A 12,191-nucleotide genomic window follows, 5' to 3' on the forward strand; every position below is an offset into this window, starting at 1 on the left:
CATTAATTCAAGAAGAGAATTTTTTTTTCATGTTTTACCCTTTGCATTAATTACTTTTTCTTCAAATTAAAATGTAAACATCATTTAATAGGGGTACTATAATAAACTAATCATACTATTAATTATTTTTCTTAATCAATATGTCATCTCAATTTGGGAGAGAGAAAATAGTAGATATCAACTCGTAATTTTAAAAATATAACAAATTTAAGTCTGAAACTCTTAAATGTTGAACCTACCTAAACATGTTGACCCAATATTTTGGCTCATTAATACAGTGCAATGTTTAGTTTTTCATGTGTATTGTTTGTTTGTTTGTTTTGCTTTATGCATAAAATCTTTGAAATTTATTAATTCAGCTACTCAAAAATTTCGATTTCGATGCATAAGTTCATCGAATGGGAAACTCTCTATTAAAAGTTGTTTTTTAGTTTATTAGAATCAGAACAAGAGACTGATGATTAAGTGATGGATGAATAAACAAAAATCCATTTGTTGATGTTCCATATTAAAATAAAATATATCTACTATTGTAATAAACAAAAATCTTTAGGCTTCTTAAAAATCTTCTTTCGTTTTGTCCTTTTTTTTTTTTAGCTGTGGGTCCTTCCGTCACTGTCTTCTTTTCTACATTTTGGTTTTAAAGTCTTAAAACATGTACTACTTTCTTTTTAATTTTGCATATTTACATGACAAAACAACTTAGACAGAAGCCTCTCTCTCTCTTTAAGAAAAGTCTTATTTATTTTCTTAAGAGTGTACCTGAACTATATTCAAAATAGCAGAGACCCATCTCAATTTAAAGGGGTATTATCACCCATTAAATTAATTAAAATTATAATTTTGACATCTTTAGTGCATACGTATCACAACTTAGAGGGGCCTTATTACCTATTGAACTAATTAAAATTGTAATTTTGATACCCTTATTGCATACGTGGCATACACGCATGGCTACATAGATACTTTAGTGTGTTGTGCCACGTAGGAATTAAGGGTGTCAAAATTATACTTTTAATTAGTTTGAGATAATAAGACCCTTTTAAGTTGAGGTATATCTGTCATTTTAAATATAATTCAGGAGGTAATAGTATATCAAATTAGTTCATTCGTTTTTTAAACAAGGAAGTATTGTGTTTTATTTGCCTCCCATGCAAAAGAAAACTCACTTATTTTCTCAAAAAAATATTTTAATGAATCACATCACTAGGAAAAAAGAATTAAAGTTTTGCTTAATAGCAGCAGGTCAAGTTTGCCGACTACCCGAAGGTAATCACAGAGAGCAAGATAAAGGCGAATTAGAATGAAGTTTCGGCTTCTCCATTTGTCATTTCTGTGAACTTTGTTCGCATTCAGTAGCAGCTTGCTCATACTGTTTCAGAAAGCATAGATGAATTTGTCCGGCTCAAATTTTCCATTTCTAAAATGGATAGTAATTTTGAATTTTGCTTTAATTTGTGTTGCTGATCCTCGAATTTCAGAAGCTGGACTAGTATGCGATACGAACAGGACATCACCTACAATCTTCGTTCCCCAATTTGTAACATTCATGGAATTTTTGTCACAACGCGTGACGGATCACGGTTGGGGAAATATTGGTATAAATCTACAAAATATTACGATTTATACACTAGCAAATTGTTATCAGGATCTTCCACATCAGGATTGTCTGTTATGTTACGCTGCTGGTCGAACTCGACTTCCTCGTTGTTTTCCTGGTGAATCAGGTCGAATATATCTCGATGGATGTTTTCTCCGCTACGATGTCTACGATTTCTTCAATGAAACTACTGATTCAGCGAAAGATAAAGTGAACTGTAGCAGCTCAATTGGAGTTGCTACTGGACAGGAATTGGCCACGTTAAACGCATCAGCTGGAAATTTGATTGAACAATTGACGGGGACAGCGGTGGCGAACGGCGGTTATGCAGCGATGCATTTGAACGGAGCTTATGGATTGGCGCAGTGTTGGAAAACTCTGAGTGAAGAAGGTTGTAGAGAATGTTTGTACAAAGCAAGCAGAGATATCAAAGGGTGTTTTCCGAGCAGAGATGCCAGAGCTTTAATTGCGGGATGTTATTTGAGATATTCGACACAGAATTTTGTTAATGATCTATCTGCGGATAGCAGGAAGAATTTGTCGTTACCATCGAATGTCATTGCTGTGATCGTTGCTGGTGTGATTGGAATTTTTGCTGCTTTCTCAATTCTGGGTTTCTTAATTTATCGGAGATGGAAAGGGGGGAAAGTTTCGGGTACAGGTGTTCCCAAGTCATCACTACCATCCGATCCGTGCAGACACTTTACACTGAAAGAGATAAAAACAGCAACGTGCAATTTTGATGAAAATTGTGTGATTGGCTATGGAGGTTTTGGTAATGTGTACAAAGGTTACCTCGACAATGGTACAACAGCAGTCGCAGTAAAGAGATCGAATCCTTCATCAAAACAAGGGGTTCGCGAGTTCCAAACAGAGATTGAGATGTTATCGTCAAAACTAAGGCATGTACATCTGGTGTCCTTAATTGGTTATTGTGATGATAACAATGAGATGATCTTGGTTTACGATTACATGGCTAATGGAACACTCCGTGACCACTTGTACAAAGCTGATAATGCTCCTCTTCCATGGAAGAAGCGCCTAGACATTTGCATTGGTGCAGCTAAAGGATTATATTATCTCCATTCAGGTAATTAGACAATAAATTATATTACTTATGTCACAATTTAACTCGCTCAATATTTGGTTGTAAAAAAAAAAGGGTTAGAATAGGGTCAAATGTGATACCTAGTTGCATAGCAGGACTCAACCTCCCAAAAATGGGGTTTTGTTTGTTCGAGTTGCATTTTAACCTATTGTGTTATACTATTTGACATGTTTTTATTCAATATATTGTTGGACGGCTCAACGAATTTGGTAGCTTAAAGCTAGATCTTAATAAGAGGTTTCAAATATATTCAATAAAATTAGCTTTTGTGTGCATCTTATGTGCATTTTGTCATTGTACGTGCACTCCTTTGTCAATTAGAAAAACATATTTCTAGGGAAAATGGGGCCCCAAGACATTGCTGTTGTGACTTTATTATGGTCGAGTCAGCCCTGTATCTAGCTTGATGGTCATATCAAGTTAAATAAGTTGGGTAAAGCCAATAAGCTAGTAAACTTGAGTGTATCACTTAAAAATGAGTTATTTTGCTACTGCAGGTACCAAACACATGATCATTCACCGAGATGTCAAGTCAACTAACATCCTATTGGACGACAAATGGGTCGCCAAGGTATCAGATTTTGGATTGTCCAAAGTAGGTTCACTTGGTAAGTTAGATGCTACTCATATTAGCACTGCAGTGAAAGGAAGTTTTGGGTATATCGATCCTGAATACTATAAGCGTCAACAATTGACGGAAAAATCAGATGTTTATTCATTCGGGGTGGTTCTGTTTGAAGTGTTGTGTGCTAGGCCAGCAATAAATCCTAACTTGCCAAGTGAGCAAGTGAATTTGGCTGAATGGGCTTGTAGGAGTTATAGAAGAAAAAATCTTGAACAAATCATTGACCCTAAATTGGAAGGACAGATTGCCCCAGAATGTCTAAGCAAGTTTGCAGAATTGGCATATCATTGTTTGAGGAATCAAGGGGTCCAAAGACCATCAATGGGTGATGTTGTAAGAAGTTTAGAATTTGCATTACAGCTTCAAGAAGGTGCAGATAATAGATCAGGCCATGAGGTTGAAGGGTACATACACCCGCCGACGCGTAACCTTTCTTTTCCCTTGATTATTAATGGTCATGCTAATATAGCTACCAGTGAAAATGACATTGTCTCAGGTTCAAGTGAAGTTGAAAGAAAGTTGACAAGCAATGGTATATCCATGTCAATAAGTCAGAGTGCCAAATTGAAAAATGTCACTATTTTCTCTGAGATCATGAACCCATTGGGACGATGAAATAGTTATGATCAGTACATAAAGTAATTAACATTATCACACAAAATGTATATCTCAGTGTTATACACATAATTTGATTTTCCTTCTTTGTATATCTCTGTGTATAATACATTTGTGGATATACAAATATATTTGCTAGAGTTACATTGACGATAGCTATATGGGTAACGATTGATTTCGTGTAAATATTCATAAAGAAAGAAAGCCTAAAGATGGAGATAAAAGGGGATACCTTTTTAATTAATAGGAAAGAGAATTGTTAATTTTTTTATTTTATTAATATAATTTTGTTTTTAGGCTATTAAAATGTCAAAAGTTAATACCTGGACTAGGCTACACTCTCTTTGTCCTAATCACCATGACCTTTCCACATAGATAAGGTCAACGGTTAAAGGGTGCAAAATGTTGATTTTTGATGGGTTCAAGGGTTCAGATGACAAACATGTAAGTAAAAGTGCTCAATTTACAAAATTGACATAATACAACTGTCCAAAAGGTGATTTTGCCAAAAATATTCACCTAAAAGTTTTTTTTTTTGGTATTTTTCTTCACAATCTCATGCATAAAGGAGCATATATCCAAACTCTTTGTCACGTCACGTCGTCATCCAAGAGGTAAAAAGTATTGAATAGACAGATTTTCTTTTTTTGTTAGTTTCTAAGGTATCCTCACAGTCTGCAGTCGTGAGATTAATCCTTCGATTCACTGTCAGTGCACTAAGGGGTAGAAAATTGGCCACAGAGTTTTCTCCATTCACCAGAGGTGGGGATTGAACCCTCAACCTCTTGCTTAAGCAGTGGGGTGCTGAACCACCACGTCAATCATTGTGGTTGAATAGACAGATTTAATAGGTAGTAATTGAGACCAAGAATAGTTTAGAAATTCAAATACTAATTTGTGCGAAGTTTATTTCTCAAAATTTTATGTTGTGAAGAAGCTTGGTTAAGAACTTAAGCGGACTACTATATGTTGGCTACTTTTAATTTATCTTCTATATTTGTCAACCACTCAGAAAAGAGTTGAGTTGCGGTTAGTGATAGGTGTAAGATTTTCATCAACGATATTTATCATCTACTAATATACACGAAAAAATTGGACTTGCATATATAATGTCAAATAAGGGATACTTATTGTATCGTCCCACAGGACCGTTCTTTGTCCCTAGGGACCATTCTAAAGTTGGGAGACCTAAGAAACTCAAAGAGAGAAATTAAAAAATACAAAAACTATCCATGCAATAAACTTACATACTCAGAAACTAAGCAATTTACTATATCATAAATATATATAGCTAAAAAAGATATCTTTACAAAAATTAAACCGTTATAATCAAAATGTCATTTCACTTCTGAGATAAGATTATGAAAACAAATGAATTTTAGATCTAACTCAACCCTAAAATCTAAATATTAAGAAAATTAACATAGATGTGTACTATTATTTACATACATAGTTCAAATAAGAAAAATATCTTGACCGGGTAAATTCCTACTATTAGGACGTCTGACATAATTCAAATAAAAATCATACAATAATAAAAAATGAAGTTGATTTTATAATCTTAAATATTAAGATAGCTCGGGTGGCAAGTCTAACTCGTAGGCCCCATTGCCCTTCTTACTCAAAATGTTATAAGGCCTAACAAATCTAGTACTTTACTTTCTTTCCAAACCTCATGAATTCTTCATTGGTGACACCTTCAAGAAGACAAAGTCACCTTCCTTAAAATCTAGATCCCTGCGCCTCTTGTCTACGTAAGACTTTTGGCGACTTTGAGCTGCTTTAAGTCTTTCTTGGATAATCTTCACCTTTTCTAAGGCATCCTGGACTATCCCGAGACCAATCAAAGGTATCTCTGATAGTTCGAACTAACCTATCGGAGATCTACAACGCCGTCCATACAGTGCTTCATAAGGAGCCATACCAATATTTGCCTGGTAGCTGTTATTATATGAAAACTCTATAAGTGGCAAGTGTTCATCCCAATTTCTGCCAAAGTCTATTACACATGCCCGTAACATATCTTCAAGAGTCTGAATCGTCCTTTCAGCCTGTCCATCAGTCTGAGGATGGAAAGCAGTACTCAAATTAACCTTAGTACCCAACCTATTCTGGAAGGTTTGCCAAAATCTAGCGGTGAATTGAGCTCCTCGATCAGAGATAACTGAAATTGGAACGCCATGCAATCTTACGATTTCTTTAATATAAAGTTGAGCATATTGCTCAGCAGTGTAAGTAGTCTTCACTGGCAAAAAATGAGTTGACTTCGTAAGTTGATTTACAATCACCCAAACATAGTCATGTTTATGATAAGTGCGAGGCAATCCAACAACAAAATCCATATTAATCATCTCCCACTTCCATGTAGGTATAATGATAGTTTGAGCCAAGCCACTGGGCCTTTGATGTTCAGCCTTCACCTTCTGACAATTCATACACCTAGCCACATACTTAGCCACATCCTCTTTCATTTTATTCCACCAATAAACTTCCCGCTAATCTTTATACATTTTGGTTGAACCTGGATGGATTGAATAACCCGAACTGTGTGCCTCTGTCGTGATTTGTTCCCGAATTCCACCAACGTTTGGAACACATAATCTGTCATTTATTCCCAATACTCCATCATTATCCTGATGGTAAAAGCTGAAATCTCCTTCTTTAATACCCCATCTTTGGATCTTCATATTGTCGCTCTTTCACTTCAACTACAATGGATGACTGTGCCTTAGGAAGCACCATCAAGTTACCCTGCTCAGTCTCATCAAGCCTAACACCATCATTGGACAGCTTTTGCACTTCTCTCGCTAGCGACCTCTTATAAGTCTGTAAGTGAGCCAGAACACCCATAAACTTTTGACTTAGGGCATCAATCACCACATTAGCCTTCCCTAGATGGTACAAGATGTTAACATCATAGTACTTCAACAGCTCTAGCCACCTCCTCTACCTCAAATTTAGCTCTTTTTGTTTGAAAATATACTGAAGACTTTTATGGTCTGTGAATATCTCACAATGTTTGCCATATTTTTAGAGCAAATACAACTGCCACAAGCTCTAAATCATATGTAAGGTAGTTCTTTTCATGGGGCTTTAATTGTTTTGAGACATATACTATGACCTTCCCATTCTGCATCAAAACACAATCGAGCCCTACCCTTGAAGCATCACAATACACAGGGAAACCATTTGAACCTGTTGGTAATGTTAGCACTGGTGCCTCAGTCAACCTCTTTTTCAATTCCTGGAAACTTTTCTCACAAGTATCAGACCACTGGAATTTAATGAACTTCTGTGTTAGCTTAGTCAATGGTGCTGCTAGTGTGGAAAATCCTTCCAAAAATCTTCTGTAGTAATTTGCTAGACCCAAGAAACTCCGAATCTCAGTAGACGTCGTTGGCTTAGGCCAATTTTTCACTACCTCAATCTTCTGAAGGTCTACTTTAATTCCCTCACTGGACACCATGTGGCCAAGGAATACCACTGACTGTAGCCAAAATTCACACTTAGAAAATTTAGCGTAGAGTTCGTTATCTCTTAATACCTACAACGTCGTTCTGAGGTGCTCTGTATGCTCGTCCTTGCTTTGGGAATACACTATAATGTCATCTATGAACACGATGATAAAATTGTCTAAGAATGGCTTGAATACTCGATTCATGAGATCCATAAATGCATCTGGAGCATTCGTAAGCCCAAAGGACATCACTAAGAACTCATAATGTCCATAGAGAGTCCTAAATGCCGTCTTAGGAATATCTTCCTTATTTATTCTGAGTTGATGATAATCGAACCTCAAGTCTATCTTAGAAAAGTATCTTGCCCCTTGAAGTTGGTTAAACAGGTCATCAATTCTCGGCAAAGGGTACTTGTTCTTAATTGTGAGCTTATTGAGTTGCCTGTAATCAATACACATTCTAAGAGATCCATCTTTCTTTTTGACAAACAAAACTGGAGCACCCCATGGTGACACACTCGGCCTGATGAAACCCTTTTCTAGAAGGTCTCTCAATTGCTCTTTCAACTCTCTTAGCTCTGCAAGTACCATTCTATACGGAGGTACAGATATGGGTTGGATTCCTGGAAGAACCTCTATACTAAAATCTATTACTCTTTCAGGAGGAAGGTCGAGCAGCTCATCTGGAAAAACATCTGGAAATTCTCTAACAACTGGAACAGACTGAAGGGTCGGTGAATCTGCCTCAAAATTAATAACATGAGCTAAATAAGCTAGACACCCATTTTTTACCATTCTTCTAGCCTTAAGGTAAGATATAAACTTACCTAAAGGCGATGTTAAACAACATCTTCACTCTAAGACTACTTCGTTAGGGAAATGAAACTTAACTACCTTCGCACGACAATCCACCATAGCATAACAGAATGACAACCAGTCTATACCCATGATTACATCAAAGTCTACCATTTCTAGTTCCATAAAATCAGCAGTGGTACTACGACCCAATATTGAAATTGCACAACCCTTGTAAAATTGTGTTACGTCTATCGAGTCACCAACTGGGTTAGAAACCAAGTATGATGTTTCTAGATGTTCAGATTTTAACCTGAGATTCTTAGCAAAATAGGGAGTAATATATGAGAATGTAGATCTTGGGTCAATTAACACATATGCATCATGTTCACAAACTGATAAAGTACCTGTAACTACGGCTGAAGATGTTTCTGTATTTCGATGATCTATCACTGCGTAAAGATGGGGCTGTTGTCACGATCCGAACTGGGGCCCTAGTCGTGACGAGTATTCCTAACCATAAAGGCCCGAAACACCCCTATTTATCTGGTAATCATGCACATGACTTATATGACAAAAGAAATGCGGAAGATACACAATATAACGAAAACATGGTCAAGAATCATATGAAACAGTAATGGAGAATAATGTCCCACAATTCTCAATCAACATCTCGAAAACGTCTGTGAAATCTCTACTACATGACTGAAACAAATAACTATATGAAAACTGGGACAAGGCCCCCAGTAGACCCAAAACTACTAAATGATAAATGAACTGACAGACATCAGGCCTTCCAAAATATAGAAGGCTCACCACTTGATTCTGCAAATCTGTCGGAAAAGATCTACTGGTTATCTGGACCCCTAGACTGTAACTCCGAACCTGGGAGGGAAGGGGGTCAATACAAAAGTACTGGTACACAGAGAAATCAAAACAAAATACAATATTTTTACAAAATATAGGTGAGAGCCAATATAAAGCAGTTTCGTATCAAATCATTTGAAAACACATGGGCATAATGTAATAGTTTTCAACAACAATGTAATGCAACTGAGCTAGGTGGAATACCCTACATATAACATTTACACCAACTGTCAAACCTCGGTTACCGCCGAAATTAGAGTATAAGTGTCACGCCCCAAAATCCCATCGGGCCGGACTGGCACCTGAAGTCGAGAAGGCCTGGGAAAACCCGTTCAAATACCTATACTTTCACTTATAAGTCACCAAAAATTTAGACAGCACTTCGTTGCATATAGAAGGGTCTAATTACCTATATCAGCACAACATGCACAAATATATATATATATATATATATATATATTACTTGGCCGTCGGGGCCACCACATATACAAATATAACATCACTATATAAACTTCCATGACTTTACCCTTCCTTATGTCTACAAAGCCTCTAGGATATACATGACATAACTAGGGTCGGGACAAACCCCCGTCCACACATGACTCCTGTACAATAACAAAACATACGGGACCGACTCGAAAAGCTCCGAAGCAAACTGGAGCTCACCAACAATAGCTGTATGACCTGGCTCCTATCTATGCTGTGAATGAGCTGAAGCACCTGTGCCTGCAGCATGAAATGCAGGTCCCGTGGGGGACGTCAGTACGAAATACGTACTGAGTATGTAAAGCTGTAGATAATCACATATGATATAGGAGCTCAATAGAAATCAGAAACAAGTGAATAAGTCGTAATAGGAGTGGACCACACTTACTAGAACTTGTGACAACCTGTACATTGTATTTATTCAATCACTTTACCTTCGTTCTTATCGTCTTTGTAATCATTACTGTACTGTACTGTGACCATTAGGCTGCCTCCAGTACATATCAACTGGGATCGACCCATGCTAGTCTTATGCCCCTGGGATACCACCCATAAACACATAAATAGGGATCGACCCATTCTAGGCTTATGCCCCTGGGATACCACCCGATAAGAGAGAACTCCCATCGCTTAGTTCAATTAATCTTTGAGATTGTTATTTCGGTCGCCACCACATTTTTGATACTTTGAAACAATGATACATCAATAGGAACCAAGTAATAGACCTTCTATACAATAACGATGTAATAAAGACTCATTGGTACATCAAAAATGTGTTTCAAAATCATCAATATCACAACAATGAAATAAGAGCCTTTTGGTATATCAATGAAATATTTTGACACTTTATAGGATGGAAACAACTTCGTTGGTAACGTAGAACAATACATGTTTTTGGACAACCTCGGAATCTTACTTGATGGAACATTGGTGTTTTCATGCCAAAGAACATTGTTAGAGTATGCTTTACATGCCTCGTCGTAGATTCGGATACCAATTCAACACAACTTCCCGCCTTTACAAATCACTTATCTACAATGAAATGTTTGGCATCTAGTATTAGCAACCCAACACCACAATTCTCTTCCATAATTCCATACAACCAATATTTGCAAAGCATTCCAAAAACCAACTTGAACAATAGGTTTATGTGTATATATATATATATAATCATCATTTCAATACCACATCATCACACCAAATCCCTTCACAATTCAACATAATCCAACCATGCACAAGAATAATCCAACATCATTTCCAATCATCTTTCAACAACAATCAAATAACACACTTCTTATGCTCACATGCATATATATACATATCCATATAAATAACACCAACATAATTTACATCCTTACCATAAAATGGCCCTTTTGATTTCGAAGTCCTGTTGGCACAAATAAGGGGTGCTTCTCGAAACCCTCGAGATGGTGAACACAACTACGGAATCAATTTGGATTTTCTACGGTTGAATCACAAGATAATTGGAGTTGAAATTTGGATAGGGTTTCTTAGTCTTCAATAATGGATGATAAATAATGGATATGAGGCTAAGTATATGTATATAATGACCAATTTTCGTTCATGAGGTGATGGAAAATGACCATATTGCCCTTAAAATTTTAAGTAAATCCGAATCTGTCCATGGTGGACTGTTTTGACAAGCTAATGTAGATAGACCATAACTCTTTGCTCCGATATCAGATTTGGGTGAAATTGGTATCGTTGGAAAGATAATTCAAAGGGCTTTCATTTCATATAAAGTAGGCCACCCAGTTCGTCCTGTACAAGGAGTTATGATCATTTGATTTTGACCCTAAAAATCTATTTTGAGAGGCTGAAGTAAAACGAGTATAACTCATTACTCAGATGTCAGATTTGGATGAAACCAATTGCATTGGAAAGAAGACTAAAAGATATTTCTTTTCATAGTTGGCAGCTCTCCCAGTTCATTATATTAAGGGAGTTATGAGCGTTCAAAGTTGACCCAAAAAACTGGCAGGCCTAAGTAGTTTGTGTGCAGGAAATTTTCCTGCACATTTACTATTCACCATATCCCGGCCACCGTTTTATAGTTTCGAACGTGCTCGATTATATTCGAAACTTATCCGTTTTTGGAAATCTTTATATCGTTGAAAATCTTATTCAATAACCTTCGTATGGAACCATCGACGGGCAAATTCCAGTATAAATAAAATAAAAAATTAATTCCATATAAATAAGACCAATACACGTACTTGAATACGCCAATACATGTACTTGAATACGGAGTGTTACAATAAGTGAGGGGAAGACACACAAGATCACACAGCAGGGTGTCTCGACCTAATAAAGTATGGTAGCACAAGATCACAAAGCAGGGCTCCTAACCATAGTCCCAATTTGGGAATGACATAAAGTCAGGTACACAAGTTCACTTAGCCTGGTACCAAATTTTCATGTCGGCAAACACGATTTCCAGCGATGAGCCCTTACACTCAAACGCCTTCTTCGGGCATCCACCTATCTCGTGTAACATCAATACATTCAACTTCATTTAATTCAACCACATATCTTATTCTGTAGGGTATCGTCATACCCGACTTGCAAGCCATCAATATCACATCATTACTTCATGCAACCATTATATTCATCATAT

At 36.7% G+C, this 12,191-nt stretch overlaps 1 protein-coding gene across 1 annotated transcript; it reads left to right on the forward strand.

Moving 5' to 3' along the window:
- The first annotated feature begins 1,098 nt into the window (after positions 1-1,098).
- On the forward strand, positions 1,099-4,098 carry LOC107860665 (receptor-like protein kinase FERONIA). Its single transcript, XM_016706102.2, has 2 exons — positions 1,099-2,690; positions 3,206-4,098. The coding sequence occupies exons 1-2, from the start codon at positions 1,391-1,393 to the stop codon at positions 3,946-3,948; spliced, it is 2,043 nt and encodes a 680-aa protein (XP_016561588.1). The 5' UTR covers positions 1,099-1,390; the 3' UTR covers positions 3,949-4,098.
- Positions 4,099-12,191: the final 8,093 nt, after the last annotated feature.

This window comes from Capsicum annuum, chromosome 2 (genome assembly GCF_002878395.1).
Source record: "Capsicum annuum cultivar UCD-10X-F1 chromosome 2, UCD10Xv1.1, whole genome shotgun sequence".
In the NCBI taxonomy this organism is placed as follows: Eukaryota; Viridiplantae; Streptophyta; class Magnoliopsida; order Solanales; family Solanaceae; genus Capsicum; species Capsicum annuum.

What these genes read in the sequence shown, in the direction of transcription:
- LOC107860665 (XM_016706102.2), top strand. Translation starts at nt 1,391, where the DNA reads ATGAATTTGTCCGGCTCAAATTTTCCATTTCTAAAATGGATAGTAATT. An exon ending in ATTATATTATCTCCATTCAG is followed by an intron (nt 2,691 to 3,205) that starts GTAATTAGACAA and finishes TTGCTACTGCAG; the next exon opens with GTACCAAACACATGATCATT.